At 41.9% G+C, this 23869-nt stretch overlaps 1 protein-coding gene and 1 long non-coding RNA gene across 39 annotated transcripts in view; one reads left to right on the top strand and one right to left on the bottom strand.

Moving 5' to 3' along the window:
- The window catches only part of SORBS1 (sorbin and SH3 domain containing 1), a 165749-nt gene that overhangs the window by 57068 nt on the left and 84812 nt on the right, over positions 1–23869 (bottom strand). For 11 of the 37 annotated variants that reach the window (XM_085065491.1, XM_085065468.1, XM_085065480.1 and 8 more), the window contains exons 1-8: positions 19887–20047; positions 11174–11229; positions 10263–10328; positions 8220–8315; positions 5150–5269; positions 3636–3662; positions 3347–3462; positions 285–1091 (exon numbers count right to left, since the gene is read on the bottom strand). In XM_085065491.1, coding sequence (XP_084921617.1) covers positions 285–1091; positions 3347–3462; positions 3636–3662; positions 5150–5269; positions 8220–8315; positions 10263–10328; positions 11174–11229; positions 19887–19918 — 1320 coding nt within the window. In that variant the 5' untranslated portion in view covers positions 19919–20047. Of the gene's footprint in view, positions 1–284; positions 1092–3346; positions 3463–3635; positions 3663–5149; positions 5270–8219; positions 8316–10262; positions 10329–11173; positions 11230–19886; positions 20051–23869 lie in introns of those variants that run through there. The other 26 variants (XM_085065469.1, XM_085065483.1, XM_085065490.1 and 23 more) reach the window with 14 other exon arrangements.
- Positions 1089–3632, top strand: LOC146435429 (uncharacterized). 2 transcript variants are annotated; one of them, XR_014853229.1, is made up of 2 exons: positions 1089–2119; positions 3117–3632. It is a non-coding gene; the product is annotated as an uncharacterized LOC146435429 (long non-coding RNA). The 2 variants fall into 2 exon arrangements; XR_014853230.1 differs by having other exon boundaries at positions 3142–3632.

Genomic DNA, 23869 nt, shown 5'->3' on the forward strand with positions numbered 1-23869 from the left:
TACAGAGTTTGCTTCTTTTACATCTCCCTAAAACAGAAGGATCCTCACCAGCCCAACCCAGCTCCCTACAAACACCACACACACATACTAACACACAGATCAACACTGAGGGGACACACACGGGGTGTTAAATATTATCAAGTAGAAGACCACAAGACTCAGGGCGGAACAACAAGTGCTCAGAAATTAGGCAGGAGGGGAATAAAGCATTAAGGGAACATTGTAATGAATTAAAGAACTGATCGCTTGGCTGAAAGAAAACAAGTTACGGAGAAAATATGTACCATGTTGCGTCCCATTGCCTTGTATGGTGGCTGTCGCTGCTGAGTAAGGTAAGGCTCTTTTTTCATCCTGTTCTCTGTGGCAGTTGTGCTCTGGGGCTCTAGCACTCTGTCCCTCACAGCTTGCAGAGGTGATGACTGAGTCCCGGAGGGCTGGCCCGCACCATAACTAACTGCGTCTTTGCTGAGGACAATGTAAAAGTACGGCCTGGGAGGAACAGGAGGAGGAGGAGCAGCAGGAAGAGACTTTTCAGTGTCTGTTACAGAGGAAACAATGTTGGTGGCTGGTGCCTGAGTGAGCTCAGCACCCAAACTGGTGCTGGCTGCTGGGTCATGTGTGGTGCCAGTGGAATTTGGAGATGCGCCTGAGCAAGTGCTGTTAGATAAACAAGCTACATATAGTTTGGTGACCTTTTTATCCGCCTTCGTCTCATGACTGGAATTCATTCCAGCCTTACTACTGGGATCTACCCTGTCAGGGTTGCGTTGTATGGATGATGCACCCGATGAGGAGTGACTTTCCAAGAGTGGCTGCCCAGCATGCACCTCATCTTTGGGGCTTGAAGAGGGACAGTGCCCTGCTGGCAAGCCTTGCTTCCCACTGGGGACAGCCCCATAGGGGGTAGGTGATGATGAGTAACAGCGTGCACTGGTGTTTGGTGATGCACGCTGAGTATAAGGCTTGGGTGTGTTCAGGTACACACAATCCATGATGGGCACTGGCAACAGGTTGGTCACTTTTGTGTCAGTGCGAGGACGCCATGCAAAGCTTTCCTCTTTGGGAAGAGGAGGACGGGGAGGAGCAAGGGCCTGACCAGGCAGAGTCAAGAAGGCAGGAAGGAGAGAAGAAACAGCATCAAATGAAAGGAAAAAGGAAGGAAAAAAATTAAATTCTGAGAATGAATTTGATCATTAGACTTGGGTTAAGCAGGTTTTAAATACAGCAAGAATAAAAAGCAAGTATGGTATCTGGAAGGCCAGTGCAGGACTCACTCACATACACTGTCTCACACATTCTTTCTTAGCACAGCTCACTGCAGCACACAAACTTAACCCAGCTCTCAAGCCCCTGCCTACATGCCACTCTCTCTGCACTCAATAATTCTCACTACTGTATTGTTTTGAGAGGCCTGCACAGCAACACCCACCATACCCCTGGGAAAGCCTCAGTCAAGATTTAACATCATGGCTAACTAAATTCAGGCGCATGCTTGTGTAACTTAACACTTCCCAGCACTGGGGATGTTTGAACTGCAAAGCCAAATTCAGAGCTCTAGGCCATCTCTGCATGTTAAATGCACTGCTGAAAAATGAACACTGAAGTTTCACCAATGCTAATCAAAGCAGACATCATGCGAATGCTGTAGCCTACCACAGCTGGCTAAGTAAAATGTCAGCATTTCTTCCTTTTAAAGGCCAGCTCTTCAATTCTCTTCAGAATTTTTCCATCCTGAAAATGCTTTCAGGAAGACCACAATAATTAAAGTTTCTTGAGGAATTGAGATCATCAGAATTTGCCTCCAGAATCAAGATCACCAACAGTGAAATCCTGCTTTTAAGTAAACACTAAGAAAAGCTTGACTGGTCTTGGTACTTGGAAACATATAGCTTGCTAACTCCAAATCACCTGCCTACTGCAACTCCAATTACAGTGAATATTTTTCTGAAAGCCAAACTGTTTTGAGATAAAGTAATAACACAGAAGTTTCATTATATTTATTGCTTTGTTGCCAATAGCTGAAAACTATGATCTACTGGAAAGAAGAGAATTAAAATACCCACCTAGTGAACAGCAGCTCCCTGCATTTTTGCAAATTAACCCTTTGGAGACTGTGAAAGTAAGTTTTATACACACTCTGTTGTCATATCTTTATGGGCAAAGGCTGCCTAAACCACTGCTAAAAAGGTCAAAACCAGAGAATGAAGATGCCTTAGCAGCTTGCAACATTCAAATCTGGAAAGAGACATCCTTTAAAAGTCATCCACATATGACAAGTTGTAGCAAGCACCTATTCTTGTTACATGGATATAGATGTAGAAAAGTTTCATAAAATCACAGCTGCTGTTCCAAAATCTGCTGTCCTCATGCTGCCCCTCTGCCCTCACTCCGCTTCCCTGAAGCATAAGGGAGTGGAGAAGTGGGTTGCTAAGTGCTGCTCTGAAGGGCTTCTGCCTCTGAACAGGTTCATTCCTTTTGGAATTTCTTCCATTTCATCTCAGTTGTAACAGCAGCTCTTGAGACTTCTGTAACAAGTATTATGTGCACCAGTGCTCTCTCTGTTCATCAACAAGATCAGGAAAGAACTACAGGACAGCTGTTAAGTATTAAGCAGAAATGGGTCTCTCTTTAACGTGCTGCTCCTTCCAACACCTGAATCAGGGATGCTCCTTCTTCCACTTTCACTTACAGTACCTGGTCTGTAGCATTGCTAAAGGGAGGAACCCTGCTGATGGGAGCAGTCACACTGATAGGGGACTGGGCTTTAAAGGGACTCTGTTCCACACAAGAATGCATGCAGTTGCTAATGAAGGGTTTCCTTACCAGCTTTCAGATTGCATCTGCACAGACTGAGCACCCAACACAAAAAAAGGATGACACTGCACTTCTCTTAACAGATTGACTTCAACAATTTACTTTCAGATACAATAACCTTTCTATTGTCAGCTTCTATCAGTTACAGTGTTAAAACTGAAAGGCATATCCCCGATATTTTATTTTCAATATAGGGCGCCACCCTGATTTCAGCCTGTTGCAATTTCTGGGAAATAACTGAACATAAAATACAAAATAATTACAGATAATTACTTCACCTTTTTTCTTGCAAACAAATACAGTTGTCCTCCTCCTTCATCCACCCAGGAAGCACTGTGGTGTGCCTGAATACATGAGCTCCACAAGACTTTGCTGACATCAGCGCTGCCTCCATTTAAAAGGTAGAAAAAGCTGAGGCACAGCAACTTACCCATCTGCAGCCAAGTTTGGAGTTCAACCCAGGACTCCTGATCCTGAATCCAGTGCTTGAACCCAGATGATCACCCTTCAGGGTCACAGAAGAAAGGCTTACCTGTGGTTTGCTGTCTGAAGAAAGGTTTGGACGCACACTCCTATAACCCTTGGCAGCCAGAGAAGATGGCTGGGCATCCCCATTGGCATCAGTGTTAGACGATGACCTCCAATCATCTGCCAGGGGAAAGAAAACTCAAATCACAGAGGATTCCCTCCAGCTGCAGGATAAGTGAAAGGAGGGGACTCTTTTCTTCTTTTCCCCCCGCTTTCTTTCTTTTCCCCCAGGCAACAAGAAATAATTCCAATAAAGCAACAGAAGTAACAACAGAAGCAGCCGATGCTTATACCTGTTTCTGAGTTTTCTGGCTCCAGACCTAAGTGTTTCACAAAAAGGAGGGACAGAGGAGGTGGGGGTGGAGGGTAGGCATGGAGGGAAAGAAAGGGGAAAAAATAAACCATTACATTTCCAGAAAACATGTACCAATTGAAGTTAAGAGTCAAGCTACTTCATTTCACACATAAAATGCTTTCTGACAGGGCTGTGTAATTACCATAGAGACCAGCCCTAAACATGATGTCCTCCTTGTTTCTGACCTTTGTAAACACAAGGCAATTCATTCAGAGCAATGAAGAAACAATTGTTCATTGACATTCTTATTTCAGAGGCAAAAAGGCTGCCCAGCTAGCTACTTTCTAAAGCTGCAGCTTGACATCCAGACACCACAAATTACTGGAAATGTAGGGACCCTGTATTCAGATTATGAAGACGTATCTATCCTTAACAACATCACTATATGCAATTGAGATAAAGGACTGCCAACAAAAATATCAAGTTTTGCAGACTAAGTGCATGAAGGGAGTTACAAGACACATCACTTTACAACCCAGTCCCTGCAGCTACAGGCAGTGGTCTCATCACATATTTACCCACCTCCCACTGAGCTCCTCCCCACCCTGTATCCATCTTGCTGTTTAAGTTGTATGCAAAAAGCTCTTCCAGCTCGAAACTACATTTCATAAAGCGATTGAGAGAGTAAGCGAAGGAAGTATTAATGAGCTGATTTCCATAGTAATGGGCCCATTGCCATTCAAGCTGCTGGAAATTTATGAAGCCATCAACAGAAAGGAGAGAGGCAACAGTGGGGGGTAGGAGTAAAGAAACAGAGAAAGGCAAGCATGAAAAGAGGGTAGGTCACGGGTGGAGCAGAACGGGAGAAGACAGAGCAGAAAGTGGCACATTAGGGCTAGAATTAATGGAATTGCCCTTTCTCCAACAATACAGTCAGAAACTATGTATGCTTTGCTTTCAAGAGCAAGTTTTATCCCCTCCCCCTTAACGACATCTTGCCTTTGGGAGTTCATCGTCTTTGCCAGACCCATGACACTGGCCAGGTTTGTTATGCTTTGTCTGTCTCCTACAATTAAGTAATTACACGTCTGCTATTGAAAGACAGCAGAGCTCTGTGGCAACACTGTCTAGGGGGACGCTATCCCCGCTTCCTTGACAACCGGACTGAATGCTACAGTGGCAGTAGCACCACTCAGCTTCTTTCTGTTCCACCTCACGCCTGGGATAAGAGAAGGTGACATGGGCAAGCCAGGGGAAAGAAAAAAAAAGAAAAAGAAAAGAACTGAGAGTTTTTAGTGCTCCTAACAAACTTAAGTCAATGACTGAGTGGTCATGAAACCTGGACCACGAGTCAGTCTCTCTCTCTACTGGTGTAGTTTTGCAAGAGGCTTCCAACCATGCTGTGGAATTCTGGTTTTTAAACCATAGTTTAAAAGTAAGCCTAAGACCCTGGACTGAACTGTCTTGAGGTTACTGTGAGTAACACATTCCAGTTAACCTTCCACCACTTACTTTCAGGTTGCTCAACATCCTGAGGACATGGCGAAGTGATATTCCGATTCCCTTCATGGGCAGGAGTTGCCCGGAGGGTTACAGCTCCTTTTCCACTGCAGACTTTCGTGGGATCCATTTCTACAGGAAATACATATGCAGAGAAGAAACATATAGAAAGGGATGATACAAAGCTATTAGGAGCCATCAGAGCTCTTGAGTAATTTTAGCATGGCTGCCTCCAGGTGAATCAATCTAGTAATGTTTGTGCAGATGAAGATTAGCTCTGTATTTGAAGCATTGAGAAATCAAAGCAGTTTCAGATTCATGTAATTGATGAATGTAGCAGTTAAGTTCTGAGTTGGTGCAGCAGAGCTAAGAAAGGAGGTAAAAATGAATGAGTGTTTGAACCAAATGTCACAAGTCCATTTGCTTTATTTGTTCTGCTTTGTACAGAGATACTGTGCTAGCAAGGACAGTCTACCATTACACCTGTGGCTCTTCTTCAGGGATGTCCCAGTGGCATAACGCATACACTTTGTGTTCTACGGCTTAAAATTGCCTTTTATGGAGGACTGAAAGAGGGGAAAAAAGTGTGACCACTGGAAGATAAAATCTTGTAACAATGCTGAATACAATCTAAAGGCAAGGCACTGCAAGCCACCTCCCTGCCATCTCCCCATTTCACAGCAGTGTTTCACCTTCTGACAGAGAACCCAAATCCCAAAAAGTAGAAGGAGACTTAACATATGCCTATTCAGATCAACCTGTGAGCCAGATACCAGATCATGCCAGCGTTCTTGCTGGGGCACAGTTCAGCACAGCTTCAGTGTAGGCTTACCTTTGTGTATTTCAGTCCAGGATTTGGGTTTTCTCCTCCTGTCATCCTATCAAGTAGTAACAAACCAGTACTTCAAAGCTATCTATCTTTCTCCCCCTGCTTAAAATCCTTCTGAAGAGCTGTTTTCTTTAAGATACCTCTGGAAAAAGTAAGCCTAAAAAGTGTCTTGCTTCTCCATGCTACTTCCATAGAAGAACACATCACCTCCTCTTCTCTTGCACTATTAGTGACCCTCCAGCTGCTGTCAGACTTCACTCTGACTTACCTAGAGGTACCAGCCCTACCACAGGGAGCGTGAAGAGACACTGAGCGTATGCTGCATTACACAAGTGACAACACAATGATTTCTGGTTTTATGGATTGAGGATCATGCCATCTCTGCATGGGGAAGGATGCAGCTCCTCTCTAGGAACTGCTATTATAACAAAAATTATGCCTTCAGACTGGACAGAGGGGGGAAAGGCTGTTGTTTACTGACCAGAAAACAGCCCACATCTGTGCAGATCAATATTCCCTGGCTGATTTCAGCAAGGTAATGCCTCATCAAATCCACATCAGTACAGTGCCTACAGATCATGGTAACACCTTGGCTAAGGTTGCAAACCATACAAACCACAGCCAGTGTGGCCACAATACAGGGAAAAATCTGACTCTTACTGAAAACTCTCTATGTAGGAATCTCTGCTGTTGAAGCCCTTACATGGGCTTCCAATGCTTTAGGAATTTCACAAAAAGCATAGTTTCAAATCCATACTAAGCACTAAAAAAAGGATGAAGTAAGATACCAGAGGATCCTTTCCTATAGTTCAGCCTTTAGCTAACTGAGGCAGCCTCTGTGAGGGGAAAGACTGTCCACCTAGACATATCAAAAGCTGTTTCATCCTTAAATATGCCACAACTGATCACAACTTAAGGTCACCCACATTCCTGGTGAAGTAGAAGTTGACTTCTCTGACTGATTTTTGAATGATTCAGGTAGGGTCAGGATTCCTTTTGTCCAAGAGTGCAGTTCTGGCTATCATTCCCATCTGCACAGTACAAGAGGCAGCCCAAGGACTCTGTGGACTCACTTTCAAACTACAGGACAAAGGTTTAAACTCTGAGGCTCCAGTTTTAAGAGTGCTGTAACTGTAGGGCAGGGACACACTGTTGGGAGTCATTGGGCCTGATATAGACATCCACAAAGAGTGCAGGGTAGCTGTCCTCCTTCAACCCTATGCCTACATTTCCTTCAACCCTATGCCTACATTTCCTTCACAGGCACTGAAGAGAAATGGAAACAGAGCTTAACATGTATGACATCTCTAAGGTTCATCTTCATCATATCGGAGGAAAATAAAATTTAAGAATCAATGCATTTTTTTAATTTATTTTCCATACATCATATTAAACCTGTATACTGAACCAAAAGAGTAAGAGTCACAAAAAAAAATGCTCTGAATTCAAAAAAATTAAAATGCTTTGAAAATATTTGAAAATAAAATCTTGCCAGACTATTTCACCTTGGGAAATGAAATCAAATGCCTAAGATGATGAATTCCATCACAACTTAGGTGAGATGACAGGAAACAAGAATCTGAATCTCTCAGTATAGAAATCCAGCAGATAGTAATAAACAAGACATTAGCACTGTACTAGTCCAACAAAGAACACATGTGACAGATTAGGAGAGACAAGCATTATCAGCTACACTAGTCTGGCTGTCCAAATACAGCAAAGTACAAGCATAATCTTGTACTTCTAATGGGGAAATGCATGCATTTGGGGAGGGCATGACAGACAGCCCAACATCCTTACTTCTTCACATATGGATTAAATTCAGTGCATGTACAGAAAAATAAAACCATGCCACTAAGGTTGAACTATGCTTGAACCATTTACTTTCATAAAGACCAAAGACACACAGGTAACATCCTTTGGTTCTTCAGGAGTTTGGTTCAAAATGAGTCAATAATAATAATATTATTTTTCAGAACTGAGCATTAGCAGAAGAGCTTACAATGATCCCAGATTCAAGCAGACACAGTTATGTCTACAGAGGAGCAGTGTAATTGAGAATGGTGTATTGTGGCATCAAGAGCTAACTGCATTACCTACTGATGAAATCTGCAGCTCTGCGAGGAGTGAGAGGTGCATAATGCTGAGAATTAGCCAAAGCACGTGGATGAAGCAGAGACACAATGATAGAGAGACAGAAGAGAGACAATGATGGCTAACTAATGCATGGCAGGGGAGGAAGGAAGAAGATACCTGTAGGCAGCACTAGGTGAGGAGAACTTTTCACTTTCTTCACAGGGATTATTTTAACGGCAGAAATAGAGCGTGTACATAAAGGGACATCAACAGCTGCAAACACAAAAGTGTAAATGGCACATCCAAAAAGGAAAGACCAGAGTTTGGGAAGCATGCCACAAAATTTTGTAATGTACTTGGAGACACAATACCAGGAATTTCAAATACAAAAGCAGTCTAGAGAGCAATGATGTGATCGTTAAAAATATCCCTTCGTTCACCCTAATTCAGGATGTGTCTGTATGTAGCATACAGAACTGCTTACTGAATGGACTAACTGCTGACTGCCACTAAGCAGCAGGCAAAAAGAATCTGGAAGCATTAATCAAAAAATATTAGTGTAATCATTTAACTGAGGTACACTACATGCAAAATAAAAATGTTAAGTGAAACATTAATATGGTTCAGTAAAAACAAAATAAAGTGAGAAAAACAAGTCCTGAAAGGTTGAGAGAAGAACATTAAACTAGCCACATTATATGAATTCTGAATTTTATGGCTCATATTTTTACAAGTTCAACAATAGAAGAAAGTGAAATAATGTTGAAAAACGTCCCATGCCAAAGGGTAGCATCCACATAGCTATTTCAGAAAAAAGTCCATCCACATAAACAGTAAATTGAAGACATTTCTACCTGACTCCAACAACTAGCATGCTAATGTTACCACTGTATGTTGTAACACAGGGGAAAACCATACATAGCACTATGCAAAATTCTAGCAATTGCTGTGACACTGTTCAAATCAACAGGTACAAAGACAGGTTGTTGTGAAAAAGGCAGAACTACTCAGAGGTGAAACTCAACAGGAGCTGCCAAGACCAACATCTTGTATATCATGACTCTAACAGAATAACTTATTTCTGCAGAGCCAGGATTTTCTTCTTTAAAACCCATTTCCTGTATGTATTGGCTAGAAAATGCTAGATCCTCACATTCAATGCCATCTCTCTCACATCTGCAAAATCAGGAGTAAGAGGAACCACATTTCTAATACTTTACACCCCAACACTGAGCACTGGGCCAGCATGAGGGAGGCATTGACATCAGGGTGGTGTGTACACACCCTCTTGTGGCAGATTTTTCTGATACCCGGCAAAACTGGAAAGCACAGACTTCACAACCTAGAAAAGGAGTCTCAAGCAGTAAAATGGGCAAAGAGCTTGACAGAATTTTTTCAAACCTTATAAAATGATTAGCTTTTGATTTGGTAGGTTTTTGTTGTTGTTGTTGTTTTTATTGTAAAAAAGGAACCCCAAATCAAACCCTGTTTTCCATACTTCTTCCTGAGCAGAGAGCCTGTGAATACAACAGATCCCAAATCAAACAGCCTGCGGTTTAGGAAACAATCCTGATTCTGTTCTGCTTTGAAACTGACTGAATGCATCCATCCACAGAGCAGTCAAAACACTGACCACTATAAAAAAGCATCAAAGGAGAAGAAAGGAAATTAAACCAACAGAAAATCAACCCAAACCCACATACTTTCACCCTGACAAAACAGACATGGTCACGATATAAAACTGAATGCTATAAAGCACACTGCAAACCTGCTGATGTTAACATGAAGACTGGTTTGTTTAGATTTTTTTCCAATCACTTAAATAGCTATTTTCTGCTCTTTAATCCTGGACTCAAACCTTCACCTCCCCTGAAGTTAACACAGTGCATACACAGGCACCCATGCTGTCTCAACATACTAAGATACTGATTTGCAGGTGCTCACAAGTAAAACAAGTAGTGTACAGCTTTCCTCAAAACAGCACTAAAAATATACAAAGAGGCAAGTCCAGCCTGCCACTTTAAAGAAACAAAGAACACTTGTTGAGCTAAGAAATGCTGCTGCTACTAACATGGTGCAGTACAAGGCTTTTCTTGTGTCAGTTGCCAAGTGAACTAAATTTGGAAGCCCCCGCTGTAGTGAATTTCCGGGAAAATCAAGCACATCACCAACTGACATGCGGGGGGAGCTGCGGAGGTATCTCTGGAGCTCTTAACCCACCTTTTTCTTGTCCATTGCTGCTCAGCCCATTGACAACAGTTTTTGCAACATCAATTTCTTCATGTTCTGAAAGACAAATGAAGTAGTGGTTTTCAGGAAAGTTTTTTTCAAGTCTGCAAGGTCTTCAGCTGACATGAATAAAACCAGCTCTTATGAATTCAGGGAAACACAGGAGACAGTGCTAGAAAGGAGCTCCAAAGGTCATCTAAAACCCTATTTCTGAACCATGAAAGAAACAAATTTACCTCTGTCACTGCTGACAAATGCTTGCCTAACGAGTGCTTACAAACTTCCAGCACCACCCGAACACAACCTGTTCAAGTGCTTCCCAGCTTGTAAGCTTATCAGTGCTTACTCTGAATTCCCAGGTCATGTTTTTCTGGACTCTCTTCAAATAGTTCACATTTTTCTCAAAATGTGATGTCAAAACCAGGACATGATACTCCAGTTGAGACTTGCTAAGATGCTAAAATCAAGTGGGAATATTATTCTACAGATCTTACATATGGCACTTCAAGTCTGGCATCTGCTATGTTTTTCATTCTGATTTAGCCTGTTATCCAGACAAGCCCAGAAGTTTTCCTCTTCCCAACCAGATCCCTTTTCCTGGTCCCTTGTTTTTCTTTGAACAGCTGATTTTTCCTATCCCAATGTCTATGTATGCATTTCTATAAGAACACAGCAAATTCAGATAATTTTTTTGGGTTATCAGTAATTTTGAATTCTTATATTCCAAACTGAAATAAGCTAAAGTGACCTACTCCAGGTCAAGATGTTTCTAGCTATTTTTTGTGCATTATGGGCTAAATTCAAGCAACAAATGTGAATAATTGCATCAGAAACAGACAGGAATATTACTGGTAGTAAACTGGAAGGCCAATGAGTGCAAGTAGAAAACAACACAGACTTACCAGAGCTCATTGTGGCAGAGAGACTTGCCTTTTTCACTTCTGGATTTTGCTTATGTCTGTTTAAAATGAAAGGCAGAATGATTACATTATATTTCATGTCTGCCCAGACAGCACTGGACACAGTACAGAACATTCACCACAAGAGTTAAGGTAAAAGTCACAGTTTCTTTAAAAAAATTACTTTCCAATGCCAAGTGGATTCATGTCAAGCACCAGATAACTTTTTTCTGATAATTATCAGAAATTAAAGATTATTTCCACCTAATATAATCACTACTTTCAGACTTTAAGACTAATCTTAAATTAGTGTCTTTCAATTTCTTATTGAAGTTTAAGAGTATATAAAGGGCAAAGTGCAAGTCTGGCTAGTTTCTAATATATAAACTGTGCATCATCTTTTAAGAGAATTTAAAAATATCAAAGAGACACTAAAAGCTTTAAACTAAAACCCTCAAATTAGAGCTTTTCCATACTTCAAACAATCTGTTGCTCATATCAAAGCTGGTATCTCCTTTGAAAGATATAATAATACAGAAGAGATGCACTTGTCAAAATGCATATTAACTTTTGCACCAGTCATTTCCAGTCATGCAATACCGCTGATATTTTCAGGATCAGAATCCAGTAAGTGAAACATGAAAACTGGAAGCTTTAATTCTCCTGGGACCAAAGGCAGTGAAACTGCCAATCCGAAAGAAAGAATACCAGATGGGGACCAGAAGAAAAAGTAATTTTTCATGGTGATGACAGTCTGTGGAGGACAATTGTGAGGCTTATTTGTACTCACTCCTATGGGGACTTGATAACTGCAGTGAACAGGTTTCATTGTCACAGACGTTGGTTTGAATAGCCAAAGAGCATTTCTAAAAAAAAATGGCCATGTTTGACAAGATCTTTTAGCTGCCTAAAGGTCCTAGGTTGAATTAAAAGCCCTTTAATTTTGTGTTCCAATCACCACCTCTCCCCCCACAAAAAGTTAGTCTCAAAGAAAGTGAAATCATGTATAGCTCCAGACAACTAATGACTTTCATGACACAAATATAAATATGCATCTGAAATCACAAAGTCATGCATGAACAAGAAGCCCAATCTGAAAAGTGTAGTGAAAATTGCTTGGGGAAACAAGAAAATAAACAACAGAGTTGGAGATAATTCTTTTCCCCTTACATGAACTGGAGGCAGCAGTGGAACATTGTAAGAGGTGGAAATTCCCTTCAGGGAATTGAATTTGTTCTCCTGCCTCAAGCATCCCCTTTCTTAACCAGCATTTGTTTCATACCAGCCAGAATATAATGAGCATGTTCAACAGGCACTCAAAAGGAAAGAAAACCCAACAAGCAAATATAGTAACAAACGAGTCTATAAAACCAGCCAATATCTGTGCTCCCCAGCTAGCCACCCTAGGAACAGCTGCCAACACCTAATGATTTAAATATTTTCTTCACTAAAATACCCACATGAGATATACATTGTGGGTTCATGAAGGCTCAGCAGGATTCAGCCTAATTCCAAGCTGATCCCAGTAAAACACAATGTAAAGCAGGGGGTGCAGTATAAAACCAGTCAACAACAAAAACTCAGTCCAATTTAAAGGTCTACTGTCCAATTTTGCCTGATCATACAGTATCTGCTATTTGTTTCTACCATTTATTAGAAGTGAGTACCCTGAAATAGTAATGCTTGACACAGCTTGAAAAGTTAGACAAAAATAGTAATAATGGTCTTTCTGATTTCCATATATTTCTGTTCCAGAAAGATGCCTTAGTTCAGGCAAATCAGAAGTCTCAAAAGGCAAGTTATCCAGCTGAAGGAGATTCTTAGCAATATCACGCTCTTCTACATATGGAAAAATGTTACATGTTAAACTCACTGGGATAAATACCAGTACTCCCAGAGGGCTGGGAGAAAGCCACAAGAAGGAGAAATACTGCAGTAAATCTCAACTCAGCTTTAGGATCAACCTCTCTCTGAAGCTGAGGAGGCTGCTGGTACCCAGATGTTTTGACGCAGCATTGGCCCTCTCCATGGGCTTCATGCAAGTCAACACAAAATTTCTTCCACTCCAAGCATCCCCAAAAGGTTGCAATGCTTTCCTCTAGTATACAAGAGTCAAAAGGAGTGTGAAAAAATAATTCAGTGTACTACCTTTTCAAGAGAGGAAAGAGGATTTAGTGGCTATAATGTCTGGGCAAAGGCAGGGTCCACTGCTGCTTCAATGCCAGAGCAACACATCGCAGTACCTGAGCAATTAAACTCATGCCCACATGCTTCACCCTTTTTAAATAGTCTCATTTGTTTGGAAATAGTGACATCACAACTGCCATGAAACTTTCATTTCAGTGATGTCTTTTTGATTCAAATCTTGACATTGCTTACAGGGTGAAGCACTGGCCTTCCCTGCATTAAGAAAAGCACTTAGGAAAGAACTCACAGCAAAAAGAAGCATAATTATTTAGCATTAATAGATTAGATTACTTTTTACAAAAAAGTCATTTGAGGATAAAAATAAAGTGATAATTAAAAAAGATTGCTAAAATTAAATGGAATAAGTGTATCAACTCATTAGATCTATATTGGATCTAGAAAAATTACTTTTCCACATATCCCCACACTTACTAGCAATTATGGAATTCAATTAAAATAATAAGCATTCAGTGCTCACTTACTGTGAGACTAATCAGCTTCCTCAAGCACTCAAACACATGCTTAGTGCAATCTCCCATACACAGAATGGATTCAGCATGCTCAGGGTGAGAGTAACCAATCCTGAACCCCTGCATTGGTCTAACTCCAGAAACCACACTTAAAAGGTGATTTTGATCAGTTGAGAATCTGCATACAGACCTGCTGCATACAGGTAGAAGTAACTCCTGCTTAGATCGACAAAATTATGCTGCATGTTTGGAGTTGAGAATATGTTTTTGCACCTTTTTTGCATCAGGGCTACAGTCATTCTACCTGTCTTCTATAAACTTGACCCAAACCACATACTTACGTCCTATTAGGCCTATGTCAGTCCTAAGGCTGCCCTTGGGATCAGACAGACAGTCCAGCCAGATCACACATCTGGCTCCAGGGCACTGGTGCAGCAAAGTATTGCCCTGTAACAGCTGGGAAGGTACATGCTGTAAGCCAGTGTGCTATGAACATTTGGATGGTACATCCTTAGACAGACCAGACCCCGCCAGGTTGGGCAGACAGGCTGTCCATGGAAACAGGTGGGTCTGGAATCATTTGCTGCTCCCAGTTTCCCTCAAGAACTTCCTGTAGACATAGCATAGCCATTCCTGTAGACACACAGTATATACAGCAGTACTTCAGAAGGGAGCTTTTCAAATGGAACCATGAGTTTCCTCATGTCTGTATTAAAAACAGAGAACTCCCTATTGCCAGATCAGATAAAGAAAAAAGAAAAAGACTAGGAAAAGTACTCCAAAGCAAAGCACCCAAGTGTCTCCTTCCAGCTCCCTGCTCCAACCAGCTACCCAGTGTGTCCTTGCCAGACTGGAATTAGCTCCTTTCCTGAGATGTGACAGACATAGCAACAAAGGCTTCAAAGCTGCACACATGCAAAACACAATGAAAGGTAATGAATTCCTCAGGGCATAAGCCAGCAGCTGTAACTCTGAACATGCCAATACTCATACGTAACATCCACCAACTCCTTTTAAGTTCAATCCTACCTCTAGACAGATGTTTAACTTTTCCTTCCTCCCTTTCAACCCCAGCACATTTCTCCAAGGCTGCAGTTCCTTCCCTACTTGGTGTGGAAAAGAGAGCAGTGCGTTCAGAAGCCTATTTAGGAGGAATGCAGATAAGTGGCAACTACTTCTGTACAGCCTGTCTGGATTATCTCACATGCTCTAAAGGTTTGAATACTCCCCCTACAAAGGCAGAGGGTAACAAACAGCTCATTAATAGTTCTGAGCAAGGACACATGCTCTTAAGTCATTGGTATCTCAGTTAAGAGTTGCAGGCAGTGGTTATTTTTGGTGGTCTAATGTGAGTGTGGGGAAAAGTAATTTCCTTTCCTTTCTTCCCTTGTTATTACTGACAGCTCCAATGATTCACATAGGATTTTAAAACAATTGCTAGACACAAGATGAACATTCAAAACTTACTGCACTGGTCTCTTATATTCCTGAGATTTAGACTCCTTTATTTTCTCTGTTCTGAGTTTTTCACATTTTCAAAGTTTTCTTTAAGAAAGAGCTTTAAGTGTTTTGTGGCTGCATTTAAATGAAAAATCAAATTCTTATTTATATTAGTATAAAGTAGGAGTTGAGGCTTTCAGAAAAATGGTAAACTTTCAGACTGAAAGGATGATTAGCAGTCATCCTTTTCACTTTTTTAACTTTTCACCTGGTTAGCTCTTACCCATCACTGACAGCACTCATTTGTTTCACCCCAGCTCAGACCTTTTCTCACAATGCCATCAGTGTCCCTGACCCAAATGCTCTGCTCAATGAACCATGTCAGCAACGTGGAGTCCCAAACCTGTAAAGTGGGCAAAGAACTGCATTGCAGTCATTGCCTCCCACCATCAGGTTCCTCTGCTTAAAGGACCTTGCTGGATAACACATCTCCTGTGCAGTTCTCACCTTGAATCACATGAAATGTGACAAGAAAAAAACCAACTAGAACAGAGCATGCAGCTCCAGGTTAACCCAGGCAATCAGGTCTCTCTTCAACTATCATTGTTCTTTTATTCTGAAACGTTATCTGTCATTTTTATTTTAAGGGTTAAAGAACATCCTGTCATTCCTTCAGAAGAAATTATGCTCCTAAGAATAAATGTCATGAAAAGACTATGAGTAAGCAAGCAGTGTACATAGAAGAGTCACACCCATTCTGTACAAGACAACAGCCTCCACATGCTCTTCAGCAAGTGTTAAGACAGCAGAGAGAAAGCACTGAAAGCTCACTAAATGAAACAAATGGCATCATTACACATCAGCTTGGATAAGGTGTTCTTATAAATAATTGAACTTACAGCTGTTACAATAAACAAACACAGCACATTTCATATGCAGTGCTGGTTCTTTCTTTTTTTTCTTTAAATATAGTGTGTGTCTATTGCCTTCCTAACGGGTAAAATTAAGTTATCTGGGGCATATGTGCCAATTTCCATGCAACATATGAGGAATGTGTCCCTCCTAATAATAAAAGCTAAATAGGAAATATAAACTAGGAGATGTGGCTTTAAGAATTCAGAGATGCTTTTGAACTAAGTCATCTTATAGTCGTCAGCCTCAGAGTAAACAAAGTTTACTGCAACCTGAGTTAACTCAGTTCAAGGTCACCACTTGTGGAGCAGGGGGCAGAAATGAATCTCCTGGGTCATCCAGCCTACTCCCATGCTATTGCAGGCAACTGTGTCATACAATCCTGTGCAAGAACACTTCACATTCCAGCTTAAAACTGCTAAAGTTTCCCACCTCCACTGCTCTTCCTGGAAGCCTGCTCCAGAACTCATTCCTCTTATGGCATGAATGCTGTTTCTCATTTGCAACCTAAATCAAATTCATGAACAGCTACAGCTAAATTGTTTTGCACCAACACAATTTTTCTGTTTAAGCAGCTCTTCCTCCTTGCACTCACCCCTATCCATGCATTTTCAGAAAGCAATTGCACATCTGAGTCTTCCTTTTGCAAGCCTGTAAAAAAGCATATCCAAAGAAATTGGCCAGTATGTTGTCACTCATCTCATTAAAATCTGGCAAATAGCGGAAGACTGTAAACGGTCATCAGGCAAAAGTCCAAACTCCACTTAATGTCACAGAACCAGCGAGCAAAGCCTACAGCCGACATGCCCAACAGCTGAACGGCAAGGTCTAAGAGGCAAATCAGTTTTTTGACCATTGTAACTCTGACTTATATACTAAAGTGAATTCCATGACTAGTGCTAGTTCAGGTATTGATTTGCTATCTATAGGAACCTCCCTGCAAAGAAACAGACTGGAATAATTTCATACTAGCTACTAGACCTTTGTTAAGCAACACTGACTTATACCTGGAGGACTGTGGGCATGAAAGGTGGCTCCTGCTTGAGCCATCAATCTCCTGCTCTGCTACAGTCTCAGGGTTTGAAAAATGGCCATCCAGAAGGTTGTTTGGCTCAGAGGAGACTCGACATACAGTGCACCACCAGTTCCCTCCGGATAAGTAACTGCTGACATCCATGCCTTACAGTTGAAAACATTTATTCTCCTTACAATAGATTCTAAATGCATTGTAACTGGGCTTTGACTTCCTCCTGAGTCTGTCATGACTGCCCTCTGTCTTTAGTATTTGATCGCTGAGATATGGTGACAGTAGCCCTGGCCCATGTATCATGGGTGTCAGCTGGAGAAACAAATGCCTTTCTGCCACACCCATACAGCCAAGCAACTCACATGAACATTTTGAAACTTCAGAAAGAAAAATATAATTTTCTAGGATATTTTAAATAAAATCTCATCTACATCTTAGCAGAAGATACAAAGCACAGCATTTGATAGCAGTAGAAGTTGAGATTTCTGTTCAGATTTATCTGCAATGTGTATGATCACACCTCATATTTGGAATCACTTTACAAACAAGCCGATGTACATCCTATACAAGGGAGCTCACTGGGCACAGCTCTCAAGCTGCCAGCTCCAGGGAAGGCTGTAAATGACTTAACAGCATACCACAACCTGGGACTGTTCAGGACACTTAACTGAGCTTCACAAGAACTGGGGCAGGGAGCACATAACTGCTGAAATTGGAATTTATTTACAGGTAAGGGGTAATTAGTTCCATGACACACAATTTACCTTTGTTGCAAAAGAAAAATCTTTCAATCTGCAATGACCACACCTAGCCAAGAGGATGCTGGGTTTATACTTCAGCTGGAAGAAATGGAGGATTCATTGAGTTCAAGCTGTTGTGAGACTACTTGTAAGAGCTGTACAGCTGGGGTGCTCTGGCTACTGCACCTAACTCTCTGTACACCTCTGATATGGGGCCACTTGTGCCCCTGCAGAACAATTGCTGGAAATAATCAGACCCAAATTCCAGAAGCCCTAATTATGTATAACAATGAATCCATTCAGCTGACTGCAGGATTGAGGGACACAAACACTGCATTGAATTTACTACAGTGAATGGCATTCTATAAATACAATCAATTAGATCATCTAAACAACATCCAGCAGCTTCTCTTGCATGATTTTGCATAACAAAGACTACAAAGGCTGTCTTCACCTCTGTCACACACTCTCAAACAGTAAAGTAGTAAATAAGAGGAAGTTGGATTGAGCAGAAATACTAATTAGAGAATGACTAGTGTCTCAAAGTTCAAATCCAGTTTACAAACATTTCACAAAAATTAGGGTAGAGAGAAGACTCTGATGCACCTTTGACATATAAACCAGATACTTTAGATACTTTAATGCTACAGACCATCTTATACCATCCCAGACACATCCTGAGATTCCCAGTTGCATAAGGCAGAGGACTTGCAAAGGCCTTAATGAGTGCTCACTGTGGTAACCACACCAAACATTAATTTTTAATTATGACCTCTTCTAGCATTAGCTGTTCTGAAGCTCTGCACAAACACTCACTACGCAATAACTAACACTGTTCAAGACATATAGGTGATAGTCTAATTTTATACAGAATTGGAAGATTCTGGCCTCTATCCTTATGCAACATCCAAAACCAGCTAATCTGGCATAATGTAAAAGGACCTTACAGGTATCAGTCTTACAAATTGCTTTTTCTAGTTTCAGAATAAGAAAAATCAGTTTGAGAGCTGGTCTCATTTATACACAACTGCAACAACCTTCAGAGAGCCACACAAAGCTAAGTCTAACCAATGCACATGGGGAGCCAGCCATAGTTCCAACACACCTCTGACAAGCCTAGTTGAAAGCAAGCTGAAATGAGACAGGGTCATTTTATTTAGCCTTTGCCAACCTGGAAGCAATGCTATGCTAGAAAAATTGCCAGGGGACTGATTCATCTAGCTGGATATCAGCAAAACTCCGAAGGCTGGCCACTGTCACACATCCAAGGCCTTGTGCCTGCCAGGGAATTCAGGCTGGAGAGCTGGCTTGCTAGTCCTGCTGGACTGTGCTGCCTCTAGAGTCACCTACATCCTAGAATGAAGGACACAGTGACTGCTTCTCTACTCACTACTGAAAACACTCACAGAAAACCAAACTGATGGGTGAAGCAACAATCTGACATTCCAAGTGTCTCCAGAAACAGCAGAAAGTTACATTCCAGAAGCTTCTTCACTTCCCTCTGACTCCTCCTGCCTCAGGTGGCAAATTCAAGTATTGCTGAGAATTCCACATCCATTCTCTTCACTCTCCTCTTAGTAACTGTCTCAGAATTAGCATTCAGGCACTCCTTTCAATCTCTCCTTCCCATAAAAATAATTAGGAGAAAGATCCAATCACTGGACTAAGGAGGCAAGGATATGCCCATTTCCCTTAATGAGGACAGAAACCCATGTAAATGACTACCTTGACACTGCCTCTTTTCAATCAGCAAGTGGAAATACCTATCCAAATGAAAGCAGCATTCTGAAAATCAGTGTGCACTGCCTCTCCAGACATGCCCACTCAGTGTATATTACCATATGCCAGAGTCATATAAAGTCCAGGGAGTTCAGCTCACAGCAGCTCTAGGAGAGGCAGATGTAGCTAACTGTGACTAAAAACTATACTGGTGTCCTTACCTCGATTCAGGCTTTTCAGTCAAGGGAGCCATTTTCTTAGTCTCTTGATTTCACTCCATAAGAGGCACGAAAGAGTTAAAAAACCTTTCACTGTGTTGCCCAGTCACTTGGCTGCTGAAGTGTAACTAGAAATTTGTGGAGGCATCTCTCTTTCTCCCTGGCCCCCTTAAATACTTTGCTCCTCCTACTGCTGTGCTTTAATTAGCCAGCTGGTTCTTAGTCACCCCATCCTGTCACTAGGCTTGCTCACCAACAGCCACCCCCACCCAGCCTGCTTGTCACTCCCCTGCCACTGTCATCATGAAGGACACTGTCTCTTCCTGCAGTTCTGGAACTGAGGAAGGGAAAAACGTTGGAGGTGACGCTCCAGGGTAGTATTGGTATGGGATGCACTTCAGAAGCGACAGAAAGACCTTGAAGGGATGTTAAATTACAGGGAAAGTACTTGAAGAAGCACTTTTCTGTTTTTTAAAACCAGACAGCATCTACTTGTCAAGGAAGGAAAATTTTCATTAGCACTGGACATGGCAGATCCTATTTCAATGGTTAGGAGCTGAAGGGGCAGCTAAAGTTCCTGCTCTTGGAAGTTGAGATTTGTAGCATAAATCCCTGACATGACACAAGGGGGAACTAACTGCTTGTATGGCTATTATGTATAATATGCCTGCTCCATGAGCATTGTAACAGGCATCAAAGAAGCTTCTGAGCCACCAGCTGTATTAGGGTGTCCCTTGAATGGAGTGTCCCAACCACAGTGTGGCTTGGCTTCCCTTTAGGCAACCTAAAACTTGCCCTGTAGTGGAGGTGGTGGCAGCTTTTAGGAGAGTGAGGATATCCTCACACATCCCCAGCCCTGGGCAGCAGGCTTTCATGACTGATGCTCCAGTGTGTCTCTACTTGCAGCCTGTCTTTGGATTTTGATTCCTCAAATGCACACGTACAGGCATTGATCTGCTGCCAAACTTACAGACTGATAAAATGTACTGAAAATTATTGCAAGATGAGCATCTCAGCATTCAAATGAGACCTAGAAAGCAACACAGATGGCAAGAGTTGCTGATTGCAGAAGGGCATAGAGCGAAGTTGACTTTTTGGGTCAAAGCTTACACTAACTTGTGATTCCTCCAGTAAAATGTTAGCAAAGGACACAGAACAATGGTTTCCAAATTCCTACACATATAAACCCATACTGATGCTCTGTCAAATTCTAACTGAGGTTCGGTCAGCAACACAAGCTTTCTTTTTTCCTCCCCAATATATCCTTTAGCATCCAAATGCTTACCTCCCACCAAATGAAGCATTTAATTGTAAGCCAAGATAGGCACAACTCTGACTTTGTATATTGGCTAAGGGGACAAAAGAGCCTGGAAAATGTTGCTCTGTTTTAGTACATTTAAGACCAATCCCAAACCTCAGTGTGAACATGGCACTGGTAGTTCTAATTAGAATAAACAAAGGGCTCTGGAGCCCACACTTTCTACCACATCCCAAAGACTAATGCTGGGGAGCTTGTACCTGGGCTTTTAATTTCATCTGCCGCAGCAGATACCAGACACTATTAGCAAAACTCAGGCCTGGATCTAGGTTTAGATTCTAGTCCCTTTAGACTTGAGGGGTGTTTGGTTTGGGTGGAGGAGGAAGAGGAACACTTCAGATATATCAACAGTTAGAATAATATTCAGTTAAGAATAAAGGATGATGGAAAACAATATGTTTTGAGTGGTCAGATCCTACTCTCCTCTCTACAAAACAACCCAGACCAATCAACTAAACAAAAAACCCTAACCCCATGTGGCTCTCAAAAACAAACCAGAAAAGCCAACAAAAAACCACACATTATCCAAAGTAAGCTGTGCAGTCATCACCAGCTCCAATTATTTGAAACATACTTATTTACACAACGTGCAACACAGTTTACACAGTATGCAACAGGAGACACCCCTCACAATCCAAAGACAACCTCCTTGATCTCCTTCAAGTCTGCTGTGGAGCCTGTCAGAACCACATGAGAGCATGTTAGTCAGAAGCCCTACTTGCTGTGCAGGGGTTTATAAACAAGCCCCTGATAGTTTGTCTTCAGGTAATAAAAATGACTATGATTAAAAAAATACACACTGTAAAAATAACACCTAGTGAATGAAAGCATAGCACCTAGGCAGAGGCAAAGTAAGAAAGGATCCAGAAGTCAGCTCAGGTCCAAAGTTAGGATGGTCAGATCAACATGAGGTCTGAAGCATTTCTGATCTTTGCACCAGCTTCTCTAAACCAGCTTAGAGAACCTTCAAACAGGTTGGCAAGGAGGGAGGACTTTCTGCTACAGACGACCACTTGAATGGAAAACTGAATTTTCACAGAATTCCACTTGGGTTAAGAGCAGAAAGCTTTGCCTGGCCGCAGGGCCACAGAGCTTGGTTGTTTCTCAAGTCAACGTTGAGTGCAGGATACAAGTGTTTTACCATCAACCCACTGTACTAATGTGCTGTGCACTGCAATTTTCCTGGCATCTGCTGCTACACAATCTCTGCTGTGTTTTTCCCCATAATACCACGTCTTTGTGAAAGATAACTTCACCATGGCGGCTGAAGGAAATAGCAAAAGGAACAAACTAATTTGTTCAACAAAGGAAGTCTTTGGCATAACAGAACCAATTGTCAGTTCCAGAATATTCTGGACCCCTGCTCCAGCTGCCACTGGACAAACCTGCTTTCACTGGAGGGAGTAATTTTCCCACTTATAAGCTACCCTGGAAAGTTGTGGTGCACAATCCATACAGTTCTTCTATTTTCGTAAATGTCACACGGCTATACTAGTTCTTTTATGCCACCCCAACATGCCATGAGACTAGGTTTTCCAGCTACCAGAAGAAGGCAGAGGTGCTGTGACATGCAGTTTAGATAAGGAAGTACTTTCGATAGATCTGGGAAATGCTAAACGAAAGTGACTGAAGTTACTTTATTCTGCAGATGGAGGAGGAAGGCAAGCAAACTTACATCATTCTAGTGCTTTTAGTTCAGTTCCAGGGTTTGAATTGCAAAACAAAACTCAGCCAAAATAACACGTTGCTGCCAGAGTTCCACCCAGTACCGTCAATGAGCACAAACTCATTCACCCAACATTCTTGCCCTGCTGGCCTGGAGCTCCTGCTTTGTTACAAAACAGCTACCCAGGTTCTGGTTAGGATGGTTTTACAGCACCATCCCTGCTATAAAAGATGAGCCCTACCTTGCTCCAAAGCTCCCAACACCCAGATTCCCTTGGGTTCCTCAGACCAGAGCCTGAACTGGTCAGTCCTGCCCAGCTGAAATCCATGGGAAGCAGCATCACCAGAGAATGAAATAATGCCATCAGCAGCCTCTATAACCTGGCAGGACACTCCCTCCAACGGCCCAAAGACTGGGGAAGCACTTCCAGTTGCGTCTGCATGGTATGAGGGGTTCACACTGTCACCAGAGACTGAGCAAAACTCCTCAGACATATACAGGTCTTTTAAGAGCTCTAGATAGGAACTTAATCTGTCAGTACAAGTCTTCAGGGCAGAAGGGCTAGCAAGAGGTCCTTGTAACAATAAGGAATGTATTAATCCAGTGAAAGCACATAACCCGGTAAGCATACAGAGAAAAAAGCACAGAACACAAAACGCTAGAAAATTTTCTCAAATGGATGAGAAATGCAAATGCATAACTTGTCTTCCTTGCTGAAGCTTGAAGAAGTGTCCTAGTGTCCCTTTTGGCTGTTGAAAAAAAAGGCTGTACTGTAGACTGGTGATCCCCCATTTAAAAGAGAATGAGATACCACCTGGTAGGATCACAGTTTACCTGCACTCAGGCTTTGCAGCATCTTAAAGAAAACTTCAGTGAGAGGCATGGTGGCAGCTGCTTTTGTGCTCTGACTGCAGAACTCCACAGGAGCTGGACAGACTGCCTTACACCAGCACAAGCTGGGAGTGATCAGCTGTTTAGCAGACACCTGAGTTGCAGTTTTTT

Source organism: Lichenostomus cassidix, chromosome 6 (assembly GCF_008360975.1).
Source record: "Lichenostomus cassidix isolate B80296 chromosome 6, HeHo_3.0, whole genome shotgun sequence".
In the NCBI taxonomy this organism is placed as follows: domain Eukaryota; kingdom Metazoa; phylum Chordata; class Aves; order Passeriformes; family Meliphagidae; genus Lichenostomus; species Lichenostomus cassidix.